We start from the raw sequence: 21,334 nt of genomic DNA on the forward strand, positions 1-21,334 counted from the left end.
CCCCACAAATCATGTTCATCTATGTGTCAGACAATTCTGTCCTTTACTATGGTTTCAACCGGTTTGCCCAGTACTGAAGGCAGGCTTACTAGCCTGTAAATGCCAGGATCATCTCTGGAACCTTTTTTTGAAATTGGCATCACATTAGCTATCCTCCAGTCATCTGGTATAGAAGCTGATTTAAGTGACAGGTTACATACCTCGATTAATAGTTTTGCAATTTCGTATTTGAGTTCCTTCAGAACTCTTGGATGAATACCATCTGGCCTGGTGACTTATTGCTGTTTAATTTATCAGTTTGGTCCAAAACCTCGTCTGACACCTCAATCTGGAACAGTTCCTCAGATTTGTCACCTAAAAAGAATGGCTCAGGTGTGGGAATCTCCCTCACATCCTCAGCAGTGATGGTCAATGTACAGAATTCATTTAGCTTCTCCGGCATGGTCTTGTCTTCCTGGAGTGCTCCTTTAGCCCCTTGATTGTCTAGTCGTCCCACTGATTGTTTCACAGGCTTCCTGCTTCTCGTGTATTTAAATATATTTTTGCTGTTAGTTTTTGAGTCTTTTGTTACTTGCTGTTCAAATTCTTTTTTGGCCTGTCCAATTATACTGTTACACTTGTCTTGCCAAAGTTTATGCTCCTTTCTATTTTCCTCAGTCGCATTTGACTTCCAATTTTTAAAGGATGACTCTAATCACCTCTTTTACTCTGTTGTTTAGCCATGGTGGCATTTTTTAAAATATTTAGGGTATATGTTTAATTTGAACCTCTATTAGGTGTTTTTAAAATGTTTCCCTGCAGCTTGCGGGCATTTCCTTCTTATGATCACTTGATTATCACGACAAAAGTTTTTTTCTCCTGCTGATAATAGCTCATCTTAACTAATTAGCCTCTCACAATTTATATGGTAACTTCCAACTTATCTGTATGTGTGTGTGTATATATATGTATCTTATATATGTTCCATTCTATGCATCCGATGAAGTGGGCTGTAGCCCACGAAAGCTTATGCTCTAATAAATTTGTTAGGCTCTAGGGTGCCACAAGTACTCCTGTTCTTTTTCCGGATACAGACTAACACGGCTGCTACTCTGAAACCTTCTTATGACTGTTTGTTTAACTAGCTTCCTCATTTTTGTGTAGTTCTCTTTCTGAAGTTAAATATGACTGTGGTGGGCTTCGTTGGTATTACTTTTACACATGCGCACACACACATACATACGACCACTTTCCCTCAAATAGCTGCTAAATGTACATATTATGTAGGCTCAGGTCATTTGAATTATCCCTCAGGGACTTGGCTCTCCTTTGCCTGGCCATATCCATGAATTAGAGGAGCCAGAGCCTCATGCTTTAAAAAATTGTTGTGTATAACAATTGTTCTGGAGTGATTAGATGGAGTTTTTCAGTTCTCTCTCAGAATGCTGACAATTTGACTTGTGTGCCAAGAAACTGGAAATGTGGTAGAATATGAAGTCATCATTGCTGGTACAACACCAAAAATGTAGGGGCTAGGGCATAAAGAGGGAGGAGCAAACTTGGTTGAGTGTTTAGACATTGAAAAAGAAATTTGGACCCTTACCTCCCTAGCTGAAAGGTTACTGTTAACCTGCATGTATAAATATAGAACTTGGACTGGCCTGTATAAATGGCTAATGACAGCTCAAGGAGAATTAGTGAAGAACTGAGGAAAAAGCAGAGGGCAGCAAGGATAATAAAGGGTCTCCAGGGCTATAAATGAGGGGTTTATTACTTGGAAAAAGAGGAATGTTCCAAGATTAAGGTGTGCATAATCAAAGGGGTCTAGAGGAGCTGTATGAACAACTATTGGAAATAAGGAAAGGAGGACTTGTGGCACCTTAGAGACTAACCAATTTATCTGAGCATGAGCTTTCATGAGCTACAGCTCACTTCATCGGATGTGGCTCAAAAACAGGGTGTGGAACAAAGGCAAGCACTGTGCAGGAGAAACATTTTTCTGCAGAAGATAAAAATTGAGGAAGAGCCTCTCCAAGGCTGCAGCAGCGTGAATGCTGAGTAAATGAGTAGGATGCAAGGAAATGAGTAGGCTTCTGAGTATCTTGCTCAGTCTGCAAACACTAGTTTTCGCCTTGTGTCCCATCTCCACTCGCAGATCCCCTTTGGAAGGAAGGAACTTCCTTCTTGGCTTCTCATATCCATAAGACGTGCTTACTCAAGTCTGTAAGGGAGAGTAAGCAGCCCTTTGGAAGACTGACCCAGTTTGTTACAGCTCTGAACCTACACGCTCTCTGAAGAACAGGCTTCCCAAGGCACATAGTCTCTGCTAAACTGGCAGTCAGAGACAAGTAGTGTTGTAGCTGACAAGCAGGATATGAGACACAAGGTAGGTGAGGTAATATCTTTTACTGAGAGAAGTATACATTTTCCCAGATGTGACTTTTACATGTTTTGCATCGTAGCTTGATAACTGTATTAAAGAATTGTCCCTGTGAGAGATGTGACAAGTCTAATGTAATTTGTAAAGGCAGGAGTGTGACAAGTCATGGAGCTGATAAATTAGAAGCACTGGATTGGTTATGATGAATGAAAAAGGACTTGCAGCAGCAGAGCCCAAAATTTTGTTCCAGAGTGGCTGACTCTGGAAAGTAATTATCCCCTTTCTTCCAGGTGGTGTGTGGGAGATTCTGTTTCCGTGATACATGAGAATGTTAAAACAGGTGCATTGCAAGAGGCTAGTGAGTTTTTCAGGCCTCTGATTCTGAGTGAGGAATAGCACTCTGAGGGCTTGTCTGCACAGAAACTGGAGTTAAAATATCTAAGAGGGTTGTAATTCGCACCTTCAGCTATCCTGGTGGTGTTCTGTGGGTGTACATGCTTCTTTCAGAATAAGAGCACTCTATTTCGGTATAATTTCAATAAAAATTTTACCTGTCTATTTAGGGTACTCTTATTCTGAAATAGCTTGTACATGCATGCTTTTGGCTCTTGTTTCCACATAAGCAAGCCCTCAGTGGGAGCATTGTTAATGCTCTGGCAGGATAGTGGAGCTTCCACTTATTATCAGCAGCGAGGATCTGATTTACTGAGGACTTGTTTGAGTTTGAGGATGTCTGCAAGAGGGTATTTGCATCCCCTGCCCCTGTAGGACTTTCCTGTCCCCCTGCTCAGGGCTCTAGGCCCCTTGTCAATTATGTATCCACCAGGTGACTTTGTCTTGATGCTTGTGTAACCCATTTCCAGAGAGTGCAGATCTAGCCAAGTCTCCAAGAAGCCTTTGGGAAGGAAAAACTGGTTTAGGAGGAGTTTCCTGAGAGAGTCATCTGTGTGCAAATGCAAGTGTAGGGAGCAATTGCCCAGGACATGTACTGAGCCATACAAAGAGAAATGTATGTGTAGATCATTCCATACGAACCTGTTGCTTCGGCTGCACCCTGCCTTCTGCAGAGCTCTTCCTTTTCACTTGAGGGTTTCTCTCACTTTTGGACACTTCTCTTTGCTGTCATATTGAATGTACTCTAAGGTTAATGTTATAACATAGCTTGTTGGTTGTTGGTCACTTAGATGACCGGGAGGAAGTGGGATATGAGAACCAACCTTCCCTCAGAGTGCAGTTCCAGGCTATCTGTGTTATATTGTTTGATATACTAGTGTCTGCATTAACTCTGTGTGAGCACACAAGTCAGTGTGCTGAGCAAAAAAGTCTGCAGTTCCTTTCCAAGGGGTCTTCAGGTTGCGTAGGAGACAGAACCATACCTGTTAGTCATTGGCACTGCTCTTGAAGGACCCACTGGGTCTGTCTGCCTCTTCAGTTGCAGGCAGGCAATACTAGACCCCACTACCCTTTGAGGAGATGATCTGTATGGTTCTCAGCCTGCTGCATACTAAATATTGGGCCTTGGGAAGCCTGCTGCCCAGCGTGGATAGGTTTAAAGTTGTGAAGCGCTGGATTAGTCTTCTAAAGAGCTGCCGGCTGGTTCATAAACTTTAATTTTATTTGTTTGTTTGTTTGTTTTTTTGGAAGTTAAATCACTTTTATTTAATGCTAGGCAGTGGGAACAATAGGAGAGAGGAAGTGAACTGTTACCAGGCTAACGTCAGTGTTTTGTTGTTGTTAATCACCAGTATTGCAGTAGCATCTAGCGTCTGAAATTGGGGGGAAGCTAGGTGCTGTATGGGAGAGCCCAGAAAGCTACAAGCTACATCGACAAGGCCAAGAGAGGGAGTATTATCTGCATTTTACAGGTGACACTAGTCTCTCTCCAAGTTGTTCCTGAGCCTTTCACTGCTCCACCAGTAGGTCAGAGCAGCCATCAGATGTGGCTTCCCACCGCAGATGCAGCCTTCTAGTGCGTTTTCAGTTGGAGGAACCCAAGCAAAGAAGTGTTCAGGCTGTGCATGGCGTTGGTTGCATAGGAGACTCTGAGAAGATGCCTCTTCATGGTCTGTGGCACCCGGGAGAACTTTTGCCTCAAAAGTCCGCTCTACACCAGCTGCACTCCTTGTCTGTGTGGCAGCAGATCTAGGCCAGGCAGGAGGATTGGGAGTCCAACGGTAATGAGATTTCCAAGGTGGCATTAAAGCCTTTTGCCTGGCCGGCCGCCAGAGCAGTCACTCTAAGGTGTCAGAGCACAGTGGCGTGGAGCATTCTGCTAAATGGGAGAGAGCTTCCACGGGTCCTGTCAGCATTCCCTTCCTGCCAATGTCTGGCCCAAAGGACATCCTCCTTCAGAGGAGAGTAAGCCAGCTGCAGGGAGTAAACTCTCCTGATATAAGGACACTCTGTCACCTTCTGCTGTCCTCTCAAAATCCATTCAGCTCCCGTAACCTTCACCCACTCTGGCTCTGCTTTCAGATCATCAGCAGCTGGAGAGTGTAAAATCCTGGGGGCAGGACCCTTTATTCTGTTGCAGGATGGAAGTGGGGGGTGATCAGATTTGTGTACAATCTAATTTTTCTTGGTCTTGTGCTCTACATACTTCCTTTCCAGAATTTCAGCTAGCAGGGCGTAGCCTGCAGTGCATCTGCTGATAGTCCAGCCCCTCTTTTCGTTATCCAGGCCACCTGGATAAGGGCTAATCCTTCATTAGGCAGGACTGATGAGAACATACAGGAGTTTTGCACTTTGTGAGACTGTTCCAACCACTTGTGTTGCGGGGGAGTGCCCTGAACAGGACTAATAGGGCAGCAGGAGGAGAGTGGGGCAATGGATTTTCTTGATGCAGCTCTGCAGAGAGATTAAGCTGGAATAAAATCTTTCTGGCTCTGTGCTGATTTACGTCTTCTCTATTGTTGCTAGGGCATTAGCTCTGGGAGGAGGGAGAGCACTATGCTGACATCATGGAAATGACCTGCCAGACTGTCTGTGTCTTGCAGGGCAGCTTCTGGCTTATGAGTTGCTTCATCTCATGTTGAAGTTAAATTCAGAATAAAAATCACAGCTCATCCCCAATTCCCTAGTAGCAGTCAGGAGGGGATGCGTTCCCTTGTTAGTTCTTTTAACTTAGGTATTGTTTTATCCATATATCATACCTGTGTGAGTGGGAAATGGCAGAACCATTGTGAGGATTTGAGGCCTTGTCTACGCCATAGAGTTTTGTCGACAAAAGTCTGCTTTTTTGTCAACAAAACAGTGGAGGTGTACACACTACAGTGCTCTTTTTGCCATCAAAACTCTCCTGCTTTGCCAACAAAATAAAACTACCTTGCCAAGAGGCGTAGAGCTTTTTGCAGCAAAGTTATATCAACAAAGTATCAGTGTAGACACTGTGTTTGCTTATGTCGCTGTAAATGGCCTCCAGGAGATGTCCCACAATGCCAGTCCTGATTGCTCAGGTCAGCAGTTTGAACTCCACTGCCCTGCACCCAGGTACACAGGCATCCGCCCCTCCTCTTTAAAGGCCTGAGGATTTTTGAAATTCCACTTCCTGTTTGGTCAGCATGGAGATCTCACGTTGCATTTTCCCAGCTGACCATGGCAGCTCCATGCAGCAAACACACTCCTGCCTGGAGCACACCTGAGTTGTTGGATCTGCTGGAACTGTGGGGAGAGGAGGCTGTGCAGTCCCAGTTCCACTCCAGCCATAGGAACTTCAATACCTGGTCAGATTTTTCGTGGCATATTGGATAAGGGCTACAAATGGGACACGCATCAGTGCCGTGCAAAGATAAAGGAGCTGAGGCAAATGTACCAGAAGGCAAGGGAGTCAAACCGTCTCCCTGGTGCTGCGCCAAAGACCTTAGGATATGGATTCCATTATCGGCAGTGACCCCACATCCACCACCAAGAGCTCTGTGTATACTTCAGCGGGGCTAGAGACAGCAAACAGCAGACTAAACCCCAAGGATGAAGTCATGGATAAGGAGGTCGAATTGGAGGATGATGGGGAGCCAACGGCAGGGTCATCCGATGGCACAGTGAGTCAGGACCTCTTTTTCCACTCCGGAGGGGTCTCGCGAGTCCCAGTAATCCGTCTCTGGCATGTTGACGCAGGAGAGGAGAGCTCTGGTAAGTGATCTTTTTGAGTTGATGCTGCTCGGTTATATGAGGTAGAGCTGTCCTTTGCTTTGTATGTTCTAGAATTGGGTGACGGGATAGAAGTGTACAAGACTAGCTGTGTTTGAGTGTGCTCCACCTTCCTTTGTGCAGCTAAGCAGTGTAGCGGAACAGTGTGTTAATGCACACTGAGATTTCAGGGGAATCCTCCAGAGAGATCTCTAGGAAACTTTCCTGGAGGTACTTGCCAATCCTCTGCTGAAGGATACTCCGCAGAGCTCCTTTCTTCCTTCCCCCATTGTAGGAAATTTCCTGCACCCATCGGCAGTCATTTGTACAGGGACCAAACCAGCTCACAGGCAAACAGCACAGGGACCTGGTCTGAAGCTGCATGCATGCAGGAGATGCCCGTTTGCATCCTTGCTTACCCTCAGGAGCGAGATATCGGCATCAATGACCCCTGCCTGTGGAAAATGGTGGCAGAATTTACAATAGTGTCCCTAGTCACCTGCAAGTGATCCCCTTAAAAAACCTGCTAGACCCTGTGCCCCATCCTGAGCGTCCCCCTACCCGGGCTGAACTCACCATGTTGAGGGCATTCACCGATCTGTGTGCTTGCAAAGGAACAGTGAGAAACTGATTCATATTTAAAAAGAGGTGCATCTTACTATAATAATTTGGTGCTGTTCGTGCACTAACAATCATGCTCTGTTTATTATTTCTTGTGATCATGCAAATGTGGCCTTCAGGAGAACCCCATACACACCAGCAGAGTGTTTCCACCAGATAAGGAAGCAACCAAGGAGAAGCAAGGAGGACATGTTTCAAGAGATGCTCCAATCCTCAGAGGCTGAAAAACAGAAATGCAGGGCGTGGAGAGAGACTTTATAATTTTATTTTAATACAGACAGGACAGAAAGGAGAGTCAGGAGTGAATATTAATGGGCCAGGAGCGGATGATAAAAGTGATGGAGAAGCAGATGGAGACGTTGAAGTTTCTAATCACACTGCAGGCTGAATTCATGTGTTCTCAGCCCCCTCTGCAGCTGATACAGAACTGCTTTCCATGCCTTCCCCAAACTCCCCACCAGGGCCATCCTTAGGATTTGTGGGGCCCTATGCAGTATTATTAAACTGGTGCCCCTATGCCTGATGGCAGCCCGGGCTCACATTTGTATTTTAGATAAGGATGGTCTTTTGAAGGATTTATTTAAAAAACTATGTCTGAAGATCCAAGCATTTAAGGCTAAAGATGAATACTCAGATTGTGCATCTAAAAACTATGCAAGGATTGTTTGGAGATGTGATTTTATAATCTTCAGCAACACACTAATGAAAGATTTTTAAAGCAAATTTTAAACTAAGGTCCTGCAGACTAACATGTTCTAAGTAAATATTACAGTCATGCACAACTGTTTTTGTAAGTAAATTCAGAAACTGACAGTATATACCTGGAGGTTTGCAAATTCCTGTTAAATGGCTTCATTACCACTTGAATGACTCTTTAACAGTTTCAGGGTTATGCTAATAGGTCTGGCAGCCTGTAGGAATGATCAGAACAGGGATAGGAAGAGGTGGGAGGGTGGACATTAAGGCCTAGGTGTGACCCAAATTTTCAGGTGCCCTATGCAGCTACGTATGCCTAAGGACGGCCCTGCTCCCCACATACATTCCTTGCAACTTCCGAGCCCGTCTCAGTACCCCATTCACTCTACCCCTTCAGACAGCTTCCAAAATTATAACTGGACTTAACACAGCTATCAGAGCGTACGCTGCCCTTCATTGTTATCTCCCTCTCCATCAAGCCTTTTGTGTGTGTTGTTAATTGGTATTTAATAAAAACATACTCTGAAAGATAGCCAATCTTTGTTTGTCTCCTACACACAGGTTGCTGCTGGCATTAATAAACAGTTGCAATTTTATCATTTGCTGACTACAAATCACAGTCAGAAATCATTAAAATTTTCATGCAAGGCAGCAGGTTAACAAAGCATGGCAGAGTGCAGTATAGAAAGACACATTACTGGTGCACATTGTCAAAATGTTGCCTCAAAGCCTCCCTGATTCGAACAGCTCCCTTTTGTGCCCCTCTAATAGCCCTGGTATCAGACGATCCGCCTCTGCGCACCACCCCAGGGGAAACTTTTCACCCTTAGCCTCCTGCTAAAGGCACATTCTACAGTCATTCTGCACCTGCTCAGCCTATTGAAGCGCTCCTTGCTGCTGTCCAGGTTTCCTGTGTAAGGCTTCATGAGCCATGGAAGTAAGGGGTATGCTGGGACTCCCAGGATTACTGTGGGCATTTCAACACCCCCCATTGGAATCTTCTGGTCGGGCAAGAAAGTCCCTGCTTGCAGCGTTCTGTACAGACCGGTGTTCCTGAAGATGCTTGCGTCATGCACCTTCCTGGACAATCCCACCCACGGTGATCCACATGCTCCTGCAATACCATAGAGAAGTAGCCCTTCCTATTGATGTACTCCATTGCAAGATGGTCCAAGGCCAAAATTGAGATATGCCTGCCATCGATCACCCCTCCGCAGTTTGGGAATCCCATTGCTGCAAAGCCATCCACTGTTTCACACACATTGCCAAGAGTCACAGTCCTTTGTAGCAGGATGTGATTAATGGCCCTGCACACTTGCATTAATACAGCCCCAATGGTAAACTTCCCCACTGCAACCTGATTCACAACCCCCGGCTAGACGTCTGGGGTCGCCAGCTTCCACACGTTGATTGCCACACCCTTCTCTACGAAGAGGGCAGCTCTCATTTGGGTGTCCTTGCCCTGCAGGGCTGGGGCGAGCTCCACACACAATTCCAGGAAGGTGGCTTTGCGCATCCAAAAGTTCACGCATAACAATGTGATCCCACCACTCAGTGCTTGTTTCCTGAGCCCAAAAGTGGTGGTCCACCCTGTGCAGCTGCTCTGTGAATGTCAAAAGTAATCTGGTGGTGTTTGTTTCCATGGCATGCAGCAGGTCAGGCATCTGAGTCCTGTTCAGATTGGGAGCTCATGATATACTGCATGACCAGCCACAAGGTGTTCAAAGCAGTGACCACAGAAGCAGAGAGCAGAGTAGGATCCTATGCTTTCAGACAGAGGTGGCAGGTGCACAGTAACAGGGGCTGTGGAAAAATGCCGTGAAACGCAGTCGGAAGCCCATGAAATGATGGGATGGAAAAAACTGCATCATGGGCTGTTGACCCCACGCTCATGGTGCACTGCGATCCACTCTGCCTTCCCCCGAATCCTAGCTGCAGAAGGTAGTGAGTAGCACAGTGGGATAGATACCGACGATGCACTGCTCTCACTGTCAATGCTAAAGCACCAACTGTGGGCCCGCTCTGCTGACACAAGGAGGGTTGTGTGAACATGCAGAAGTGATGTAATTATAGCCGTTTCTGATCGTCGGCATAACTTGCGTCGACAAAACTCTGTAGTATTGACAAGGCCTTACTTACGTGTGTGCTACAGGAACTGTTTTATTTGAGCATGAAAAGAATCTGCTGCAAGCAGACCCAGAGTAAGCTCCTGCGTCCTGCACGGAGAGACTGAATTCACAGCTTGATCGCAAGCCTCCTCATAGCAAACCAGAAATACAGGATGATGAACTCTGGGGTGGGCACGGGGAGTGACCCAATTTAAAACTGTGAGAAAGACCACAGTGAGCTGTAATCATCATTTTAGCTTCTTGCTCATCCAGTAGATTGGTCAGATGCAGGTAGGCACATCTGTGTAATATGATGAAATGCCAAATGGGCAGCCATTCTGTTTGCAGTGTACGTTTTCCAGCCACACTGAGCTCTTCAGGTCTGGGAAAGGTACTCCTAGCATCACAGGAAAATGCCCGGTGGAACAGATTGTTTAGCATGAATAGTTAGCACGTATTGTGAGGGACCATTCAAGATAGAGTGGCCCATTAACACCTCTGCAGGACAAAAAGAGGGCTGTTGAAGGAAATAGGAAATTGACAGAACATAAAAACACCCTTTCACTTGTGGGTGAACACTTTTCACAAACCGATCACTCTGTCCAACCTGCCGGTCCTTATCCTGAAAGGACACCTGCACAATCCTTTCAAAAGACGAGCCTGCAAGCTTAAATGCATAACTCTGCTAGACTCTAAAACTCATGGACTGAACAGACACTGGATTTATGGCTTATTAAATAAATTGGTTGGTCTCTAAGGTGCCACAAGTCCTCCTTTTCTTTTTGCGGATACAGACTAATACGGCTGCTACTCTGAAACCTGCAACAATCTGTAACCCATAACCCGTCTTTCTGTCCTGTGACTGCATGAATAGCAGGGTAGCATGAGCAGGGGCTGCAAAGGCAGGCACAGCTGAGCTGTGCCAGAAAATGGTGGGTCCATACACGGCACAAGTCAGCCATGCCTGCATTGCCACTGCCCATGCTACGCTGCTATTTATACTCATGCTAGTGCTCCTGGAGCTATTGCAAGTATGTGTACCAGCTCGTAGCATAGAAGTAGTGTAAATGTGTCTTAAAATATCTCCCAACTCATCCTAATGCAGAAATTGCAGATCCAGGGAAACATGTTAGTGGTTTTCTATCACTGCTGCACATTGACCGTAAGTTTCCACTGAGCTGCCCACAGCGATGCCCAGGTCTTATTCGGTGATTATAGTTGGTGCAGAACCCAGCATGTGTGGGACTATTTAATATTCCTTCCAGTGTGTGTTACTTTGCATTTGTCACCAGTGATTTCCATCTGTCATTGTGCTGTTCGTTCACCTGGATGGTTGTTTAATTGTATTGTGGTAATTCCTGAGGACCCCAATCATAGACCAGGATCCTATTGTGCTTGGTACTGTACGAACACACAGCAAAAATACAGTCCCTGCCTGAGGAGGGTAGCTTGATTAGATTCTACTGAAGTTCCTCTGTCTACTCTTGGTGGGTCAGGTCTTGGCTAAGCTGAATAGTGTAGGAGTGCCATTGGAAATGGTGATGGCATTCGTCAGAGACTGCTGGGACTTAATACCAGATCAGCCACAACTGGAACTGTGTCTGCTCCATTATCCCTTCTAAGTGCTGGTTCTCAGCTGGTTTTTGTTGAGTGGAGCAGTCTTAAAGCACCAGTGCCACTAGAAGAGCAGATCCATACAACATACTCAGGGCCGCAATCTTCCTGCTAGGTTAAATTCTGTGGTGTTGCACAAGTGGGAAGCTCTACAGCATCCGAGCTGTGTGCCCTGCACATCTCCTGCGTGAGAACTGATGAACTGTGTGTGTGGGGAGGCCAGTGTGTTGCACAGGTTTCAGCTGGTGAGAGATTCCTAGCAGGGGTTCCCTGCAGCGTGGGGAGGTCTCTCAGTGTGTGACTCAACCAAGCTGCTTTCCCCTCTGTGTTGTAGATGTACCATGTTGCACTGGGAACAAGGCCAGGCAGTTTCAGGATTAGCATGTCCTAGTAGCTGTGCTGTAAGCATAGCCATCGGTCACAGTGGGGAGCATCCTTTTGAAATGTCATCATCTCTAACCCTGTCCCCTCCTTCTGTTCCAGGGTCACTGATTTGCCGCTCTGCAGATTACACGACTCTACACCCGTTGCCATGGATGAACTGCAGGATGTGCAGCTGACAGAGATCAAACCTCTTCTGAACGATAAGGTAATGCTTACTGCCCCTCCGCTCTCACTCGCTGGACTCACGCTAACTCTGAGTCCACTCGCAGCCAGTCAGGAATGCCGGGGGCCAGACTCCCCAGTCACAGAGTGAACAAGCTTAAATGCTTGGAAATGGCAATTGCTCTCCACTCCCCAAAGACCATTAAGGAGCAGCACTGATAGGCTCTGATGAGGACCCCATCCAACTCTGCCAACGTGTTGCAGCCTATGCTATGAAGTCCTGTGGGTGGGGGTGGAAATTGTGTGGCAGGTGGCATCACTAAAACCCTGGGCTGTAAGAGGTTTCTAGCAGGGCCATCCTGGTGATAGAAATTATAGGAGATACCAGTTTCTTTCCCATGACGTGGTGCCATGACTTCCTTACCTGCCTATTGTATGCAATGTAGCTTTAGCATGTTGGTCTCAGGATATTAGAGAGATAAGATGGGTGAGGTAATTTGTTTTACGGGATCAACTTCTGAAGGGTCCTTACAATATGTGCTAACTACTTATGCTAAACACTCTGTTCCACCTTGTATTTAGCTGTGAGACTGGGAATACCCTTCCTAGACCTGAAGAAGAGCTCTGTGTGGCTCGAAAGCTTGTCTCTCTCACCAACAGAAGTTGGTCCCATAAAAGATGTTACCTCACCCACCTGCCTTCTGGCTTTCAAAGTCTGCTGTCTACATGAGATTGATGACAGGGGAACCTCACCTGGCATTCCATCTGGATTCTGCAGAGCATTGCTGTAGCCCTTTTAAGACAAAGTAGTGCAGTACTGGGGCACTTGGGAAAAGCTACAACAGCCCAGCAAGTATTTAATCTTTTCATGCTATCGTCTTTGATGAGGGCACTGAACTGGCCTGTGCTGTTAAGGAAACTCTGGCCCAGTTAATGCTACGCTGCACTGAAGCTATAACTGTCCAGGACATGCTCTCGCCTGGGCTTCCCCAGTAAGATCTGGGAATCTATCATCTCAGATACTGATTGGTAGGCGGAAATTTCAGATCCCTTCTCATTTGACTGACAGGCAGCAGAGCTAATCACCAAGCTGAGATTCTTGCCCTAGCACCTCCCAACTCTTCAATGCTTAGTAAATAGCCAGATGTAGACCCCCCAGTTTGGTTGTTCCAGCAATTGCATGGATATCCACTGCTGGGCCAGAGAATGATCCAGCTCACCCGTGAGGGCGCCTCTTCCTCATTGCATTGAAGGAGAGCGCTATCCCCCCTCACCCCACTAATTCAGATCTTGTGGCACTATGGGAGTACTTGGTGCATCCTTCAAACTACAGTGGCAGATAAGCCACCTAATTCACTTTAGTTAGTTGGTCAAAAGGTTACAGGAGCTACCATCAGAGTGAGGAAAAAAAGGGTGGAACAGGCAGCTCCATGCCTGACAGTGCTCCAGAGCCATGTCCAGTCAGGAGCTTGTCATTCTGCCAGGAATTGGAATGAGAAGCAAATGGCATCTGTCCCCTTGAGAATCTTCTCATCGGCCCAGTTTCTGTGTTGCCTTTTCCTCTGCTCCCTCCCCCATTGGTGGCCTCGGTGGAAAGAATGCTGATGTTTTTCCAAGAACGAAACGTCTTGATGAGGTCATGTCTCTCAGAAAGGCAAATCGGAGCCTCATTAGTGCTTGAAACTCTTCCAGAGCTGGTAGGGAAATGTACACGTTCTCTCCAAGACCAGTAAATGGAGCGTACAAAGCAGGCCACTTTCGTTCAGTATGTCAGGTTTTGCAGAGAACCAAGAGCTGATGCTATTGCGCATGCAGATCTTCGATGGCTAAGCTGACATCATCTCCAAGACCAGGACCTCGCATGCCAGTGTGAACACAGCTGCCCAAAATGTGCTTAATGTGCACAGAGTTCCCAGGGTGTGTTTCTCTAGAGCTTCTCCTGAATGGGGGGTGTTGGGTGGCTTTTTTTGGTCTTCTGCCAGGTGGGGGAAGGTACTAAAGGTTAGAGAGATGGTGGCAACTTAACACTCAAACTGCATGTGAAAATGGCAGAGCTGCCTGGAAAATGGGGAACCCCCCCCCCCCACTGTGAATTTCTTGCTGAACTGAAAGGACCACAGTTTCTTTTGCATCAACCCTAAAAGTAACAAACCATTATAACGCGTGTGATGATTCAAAGAAGATAAGCACACTTCTGTTCCAATGTAAACTTTGGCCTGTGGTGATTGCACACCTCAGCTCTCCTGCAGCAGCATGAGACTGCGTGAAATGAAAGCCACTAGATTGATCAGTCTGTTCTCATTGTCCACGTTCAGTGAAATTAAAGCAGTGAAGAGCATTACTGTAGAGAAATTCAACTTTAAACGTGTCAAACCTACAGTAGTTGTAACATAAACAAAAAAACCTTCTGTTTGAAAAATAACACTTTATTGATGGGATTGTTCCTTCAGGTCCGTTACCCCTGTTCCTTGGGGTGCTGGGTGCAACAGAATACCAAGGCTATGTCTACACACTGCTTTGGAGCCCAGGGAACCAGCCTTCCAACCATTGTCAACGAGCGAGGGATAGTGGGGGCATGCACTCGGGCTATAAAAATAGCTGTGTAGACAGCTCTTTGAAACTGCGACTCAGGCTGGAGCTTGGGCCCTGAAGTATAGGGAGGGGGATGGGCTTCAGATAAACAAATAACTAATGTCAAGAACTCAAAGGTTAGAAAATGCCTGATCTTAGGTTTCCTGCGCACCTTTAATTCAGCCCCCTTGTGCATATGCATTATGGCACTCTTGAGTTACGTGGCCAGGTAATGTTTTTCTCACATGACCCCTGCCTCATTTGGTGCACCGGATGCAATTATGTCTTTCTATCCTCGTTGTTCATGTGGCCCTTCCCTTATTTATTGCACATTATGCCAACCCTTATACTGGAGATAAAATTATTCATTTTCTCATGCGCTTTTATATGGTGCTTATTGCCTTAGTATTGGAGTGCTTGGATTTCTCTGCACAGCACTCCTGTCAGACCAGGTGGTGGTCTCGTCGTGTGTTCATGGTACCTTACGTTCAGAGCACGGCTCCTGGTGTCTCACATTGCAGCCACGAGTGCTCAGCGCTTCTGCAAATCAGGTTCTAGGTGTCTCAAGTTGGGCATCCAGAAAATGAGGCATATGCACTTGGTAACTTTGTGGCAGAGACAGAGATTGAATCCAGTTCTCCAGGGTAGCATTCAACTGCCTTAAGCATGAGACCATCCTTTCCCTTCCTGCAATCCCCTGCATCAGTCACTACACTGTTTCTGATTTCTACAACAAACAAGATAGTCTCCTTCATCCACAACCCTGATTCATCCCCAGAGCAGATCCGTCTTGTGCACTGAATGTGGCAGGGATCCTGTGGAAAAGTAGCAGGTGATCATGTAATACAGTGGTCCCCAACATGGTGCCTGTGGATGCCATGGCGCCCGCCGGGGCGTTTTTGTGCGCCCGCAGGACACGCCGCCGGAGAACCGCCCCCTGAAATGCCGCCGAGAAGCGTTGCCGTTTCTCGGCAGCATTTCGGTGGCACCACTTCTTGCTGCTGCTGCTTTTCAGCAGCATTTCCGCAGCCGGTTCTCCGGCGGCGGCATTTCGGCGGCAGAGTGTCTGGGGCCCGCCACAGCCTTCTGGGAATAGCAATGTGCTATTCCCACAGAAAGGTTGGAGACCACTGATGTAATTAGTCTGTAACATAATACGTATGTACAAGGGGATTGAATTAAAGTTACACAGTCTTAATTCTGGCATTCCTGTCCTGAGTGCTTGATTTTGCAAATGTTTGTATTTAATATTGGTGGGAGGAGAGCTTCCATGTAATTTTCCAAGGTTTTTAAAAGAGTAAACTGAGAAAACTCCATTATATCGATCCCCTGAATGGGTCATCATCAGGGAATCTTTTAGATCCACAGCACAGATGTCTGCTACTTGAGCTACCTGCATGCACTAGTTGGCCATTATTCTCTAGATCAGGGGTGGGCAAACTTTGTGGCCTGAGGGCCACATCTGGGTATGGAAATTGTGTGGCGGGCCATGAATGCTCACAAAGTTGGGGTGCAGGCTCTGGGGTGGGGCCAGAAATGAGGCATTCAGGGTGTGGGAGGGGGCTCTGGGTTGGGTCAGGGGGTTGGGGCGTGGGAGTGGGGCAGGGGTGCATGCTCTGGGCGATGCTTACCTCAAGCAGCTCCCAGAAGTAGCAGCAAGTCCCCCCTTTGACTCCTTGGAGGTGCAGCCAGGCGGCTCTGCACGCTGCCCTGTTCACAGGCGCTTGGGGCAGGGGCAGCGTGCGAAGCCGCCTGTCTGCCTCTACATGTAGGGGCCAAAGAGGGGACATGCTGCTGCTTCCGGGAGCCACACGGAGTGGGACAAGCCCCTGATCTCGCTCCCTGGCTGGAGTGCCAGAGCGGAGCAAGCCCCAGACCCCACTCCCCAGCAGGAGCTCAAGGGCCAGATTAAAACATCTGGAGGGCCGGATGCGGCCCCCGGGCCATACTTTGACCACCCCTACTCTAGAGGGACAAGCCATTAGTGAGACACACTTTGCCAGAGGCTTTCACAGTTGTTTGTTGGGAGCATAGGAATATAGGATCTCAGGAATCTTAGGTTCTGTTCCTGGTTCTGGAGTAAAGTCTCGTTTATGGATAAACCCTACAACCTCTGTCCCCCCCTGTCCTGGTCCCTTTCTGCTCCACATCCCTCTGCATTTGAATCAGGCTGCTTTCTTCTTCTCCTCTATCCTGCCTGAGTACCATCTGCTAAGGGAACATTGAGAGAACAAGGCAGTGTCTCTGCTCTCAGTTCTGAGGCCTAATAGTGGGAGGATCAACTGCAAGGAAAGGCCTGCACAACCCCTGCAGATCTGGGCTGGAGCATGCTACGTGCCTGTGGAATCTGCTGAGAATTTAGCTGCCAGCTTCTGACAAACCTCTGTTGACCATATGCAAAGTGTAAGTGTCAACAAATTTGCAGGGATTTTTACAGCAACAGCAAAAGATACATATCTGACCCTGCTCCAAAGCAGGAAGACAGTAGAGGTTCTCAACAAAATGGTTGTAAGTATTTTTAACATGGGGAAAACAGCATACTTTTCCGCAACCTTGTTCTTGGAAACTGTGGGACCAGTACAGCTGAAATATTTGAAACAGAAATTCAGTCTGAGGCAGACATTCAGCCTAAACTGTCAAAGTTTGGGAAAGTAACTGAAAACACGGTCTTATAATAGAAAGTGTTAGGCAACCTTAGCTAGAGGTATTGCTGCCTGCTCTGTCTAAAATCAGAGACAGTTAAGAGGTGAGTTGACCCGTCTCTAAGTACCTACATGGGAAGAAGATCTTTTAATAGAAGGCTCTTCAGTATGGCAGACAAAGGCATAATAAGATTGATTAGTAGCTAGAAGCTGACGCTAGACCAATTCACACTAGAAATAAGGTCCAACTTTTTAATAGTGAGGATAATTAACCACTAGAAAAACTAACCTTGGGACATGGCAGATCCTCTATCCCTTGAAACCTTTAAATCAAGATTGGACGTCTTTCTAAAAGATCTGCCCTTGTTCAGTGGTCATGGGTTTGATGCAGGAATTGCTGGGTGGATTCTCTGGCCTGTGCTATGCAGGACGTAAGACTAGCTGGTCATAACCGTCCCTTCTGGCCTTAATCTATGAATTGGTAAATATTCACCGTCCCGCTAAGTGAATGGGGGTTGGGTCTCATTTAGGATATAACGGGGAAATGGAGAATTTTGTGAAGCTAAGATTTAGCAGTATTGCCTTAAGTAATTCTGCATTCAAATTGATAATGGCAGCTGTGATGATCAGATCCTCCTAATAAAACAAGTGTTCTTCATTCACTCCAGGTCACTTCCCTTATGGACAGGTTATTACATAATTACTCACTGAAGGGTTCTTGAACCTGCCTCTGATGCTGGCCATGGTCAGAGACTTAGGGCTTGTGTACAGTAGAGCAGTGGGTCTCAATCTTTCCAGACTCCTTGTCTTGCATACCCCAAGTTTCATCTCACTTAAAAACTATTTGCTTACAAAATCAGCCGTAAAAATACAAAAGCGTCACAGCACACTATCAATGAAACATTGTTTACTTTCTCATTTTTACTATATAATTATAAAGTAAACCGACTGGAATATAAATATTGTACTCAGTGTATAGTATATAGAGAGTGTAAACAAGTCACTGTCTGTATGAAATTTTAGTTTGTACTGATTTTACTAGTGCTTTCTAGGTAGCTTGTTGTAAAAGTAGGCAAATATCTAGAGGAGTTGCTGTACCCCGGAAGACCTCTGCGTACCCCTGGGGTGCACGTACCCCTGGTTGAGAAGCACTGCAGTAGTCTTGACCACTATGCCAGCAGAGCCCCTAGTGGAGAGTGGCAGGAGGAGATTGCTGGCCTACATACTACCTCCCCAAACAGCATTAGCTAAGTGGCCAGTAGCACTCTGCTGTTGGCATAGCTGTGTCCACACAAGGGGTTTTGCCGACATAGCTATGCCGGCAAAACTTAGTAGTGTAGACCAGGCCTTCGATGGGCTGATTGGCTGATCCACATGGGTCCCTGAGGTAGTGGGTTTCCAAGGAGTTTTCTCTGCAGTACCAACTGTTTTTCCTTTATTTAGCTCACATTCTGGTGACAAACTGGCCTTTAGAGCAGCAAGTCCAAGCTGCTGTACCAGAGCGCAGGTCCCCAAGGGAGCCCCCTGCCTTGCTGTTGACAGCAGATTTGTCAATTGTTCTGGGGGAGCCATGCTGAACACTGACTGTTTTTCTTTTCTCATTGACAGAATGCTGCTCGGAACTTCCAGGACTTTGACTGCCAGGTAAGGAGCATGCAGCCAGAAGAGATCTGTAACTGCCAGCCTCCACACAGAAAGCAGCGAATGGCCTATGTCATAACCAACACAGAGATGACCCATCCAAGTTCAGATGGGCCTTTATTAGTCCAGTCTTCTGCCTTGAGCCTGTTAAGATTTTGCTGAGCAGAACTGGAAGATCTCCTGGGAAGCAGCCTCCTTTCCCGGGCCATCTCCCTCCCTCAGTTTACTGTCTGTGTTAACAAGACCATCGCCCTCCCAGCTCAGCTTCCCCTGCAGTGACGTCCCAGTGCCAAATGGTGGCACAGTGAGCTCCATGACAGGAATGTCAAATTAGGGCTCAGTGAGCTGCAGGATTCAGTGAGCTGGCAAGGAAATTCCTAATACCATTAGACCCTTTCAGGGATGTCGAAAGTAGTGAAGGGAAATGGTGGGACAGCTGGGTTTGTTCTCAGTGTGTTCCACCTATGCGCTGCGTCAGTCAGGCAGTGCCTGCTCTTTCCTGCATCTCTGCCCTCTCCTCATGAGCTCTACCGTTTGGCAATGTATCGTTATCACAGGGCACGGGCGTGTAGCTTTGCTGTACTGCTGCACGCAGCTTGACGTGCCGGCGGGGCAGGCGGGAGCAGGATGGGGATGGAGTAATTCCTGTTGTCCTTTGAAGTGCCAGTCTCAGCAAATAAGCAGTGTAGTTCTATTGGTAAAACAGGCCTGGCAGTGGAGCTGGATGCTGTCACTAGACATGGCTAGTGGACTTGCTCCTTTGGCGCACTGTACCATGTTTGCTGTTGCAGCAACACCCAGTGCTGGACTAATTTGTCTCCTGTTAAGTTTGTTACTTGCAACATGCTAAATTCATGCAGCTCTGCTGCGTGTGCCACCAGATTGGTCTGAAGACACAGATCCCACCCCGCGCATTGGTTGGCAAGGGGGGGCAGATGGCGCAATGGCTTGTTCCTGCAGTAGTTCTGTTGGTTCTGCACTCTGAAGATGTGAAGTGCTAAGTAGTGTTGAGATCAGTTGACCCAGAGATGGTCAGATTGCATGAGGACAATTCATGGTAAAGCTGTAGTAATTCCTCCTGATACGATTCATCCTGACAGACCAGTGCAGAAGACCACCATGGTCTCTGTCTTGTTGCTACAGAATGATCCCAATAGAGAAACAATTAAACTGCATGGCTTCCCTGTATTGCAGTTGGGCTGATTCTTCCTTGGACAGTACATGGCACTGGTATTATCTGGCAGGCTTGTCGTAGGGCAGGCCCAAACTGCTATGCCAAGTGACACCCCATCCTGCACCCAGTCAAAACAGACTGGAGCAACACATGGAACCATGCGTGGCTGCTCTCCCTGCTGGCTGCTCTTCCTCCCCGGCTGTGAGGACTCTGCTGCTTGTGAAGGGCCCTAGGGCCAGCTCACTGCTGTGAAGTGCTGGCAATGTAGCTGCAGAAGTGGGCTGTCCAGGGCTTTCTGACTCCACTCTATATAAAACTCAGCTTTTTAGAGGGGCTTCTGGGAATGCTTCCTCTGGCTGCGTGAAAAGGCAGAGCCATAAATGCAGCCGCGATCAGGCAGTTTGTCTCGCAGTGTCTTTGGGGAGTGCCCTACAAAACCATACAAAGTACTGGATTGTGGACGGGCAGGATGCGACAGTCCAGGGCAGCTGGGCTCTAACTCTGCCTGCTGGGCCTACTTATCCCAGCTGCAAGTGGCTTTTAAAATTGCCATTATTCTGAAGTCCTCAGAGCATTAATCAAACTCTGATACAGCCTCAGTGTCCCGAGGGGCAGGGGAAGACAGCAGCAGTGACTCTGAATCACTTTGCTTTTGTTGCCTTCAAAGTAACTAATGCAATGAAAACAGGCTTCCCCCACCATCCTGTCTGTGCGCAGGAAAGGGTGAGGGGAGCTCAGGTGCCAGGCCTGGTTGCGCTGGGGAGAGGCACACCGGTTTGTCAGGCTTGGGCCTAGGAGGGGAGCACTGGTGCAGTGTGCTTGGGTCAGGAGGTGATCAGGGAGCGTGGAGCACAGGCCCTACCTGTTGGGGCCTGTGTGTGGTGAGTAAGGGGAGCACAGGTCTGGTGTGCTGGGGCCAGGGGACGGGAGAGGGCAGTATTAACCATTCCCTGGGCATCTTCTGAATCTCCAAAGCAGCCTTGGCTTTGTCTGTTCAGAGCTGGCTCCCTCTTTCTCCCGGCTGGCAGCTGTCCAGGCTTGGCAGAAGGTGCTGGTCTGGGAGGGGGTCAGGAAAGCCCCCATGATAGTATAAAAGGCCTCCCTTCTCTTCGGCCCCCCTTTCCCATCAAACCACAGAACCTCCCACACGGTCTCCCCAAGGCACACCCCAGTCTGCAGAGACTAACTAGATGTGTTTGGAACACAGGGGAGCCCTACCTCATAGAAAGAGGGTGGA

The 21,334-nt window shown here is 47.4% G+C and overlaps 1 protein-coding gene across 4 annotated transcripts in view; it reads left to right on the top strand.

Moving 5' to 3' along the window:
• NDRG3 (NDRG family member 3) overlaps positions 1-21,334 on the top strand; it is a 123,323-nt gene that overhangs the window by 65,598 nt on the left and 36,391 nt on the right. For 3 of the 4 annotated variants that reach the window (XM_048819893.2, XM_048819894.2, XM_075118852.1), the window contains 2 exons: positions 12,007-12,112; positions 18,891-18,926. In XM_048819893.2, coding sequence (XP_048675850.1) covers positions 12,007-12,112; positions 18,891-18,926 — 142 coding nt within the window. Of the gene's footprint in view, positions 1-2,067; positions 2,366-12,006; positions 12,113-18,890; positions 18,927-21,334 lie in introns of those variants that run through there. The other variant, XM_075118851.1, reaches the window with a different exon arrangement.

This window comes from Caretta caretta, chromosome 13 (assembly GCF_965140235.1).
Source record: "Caretta caretta isolate rCarCar2 chromosome 13, rCarCar1.hap1, whole genome shotgun sequence".
NCBI lineage: Eukaryota > Metazoa > Chordata > Testudines > Cheloniidae > Caretta > Caretta caretta.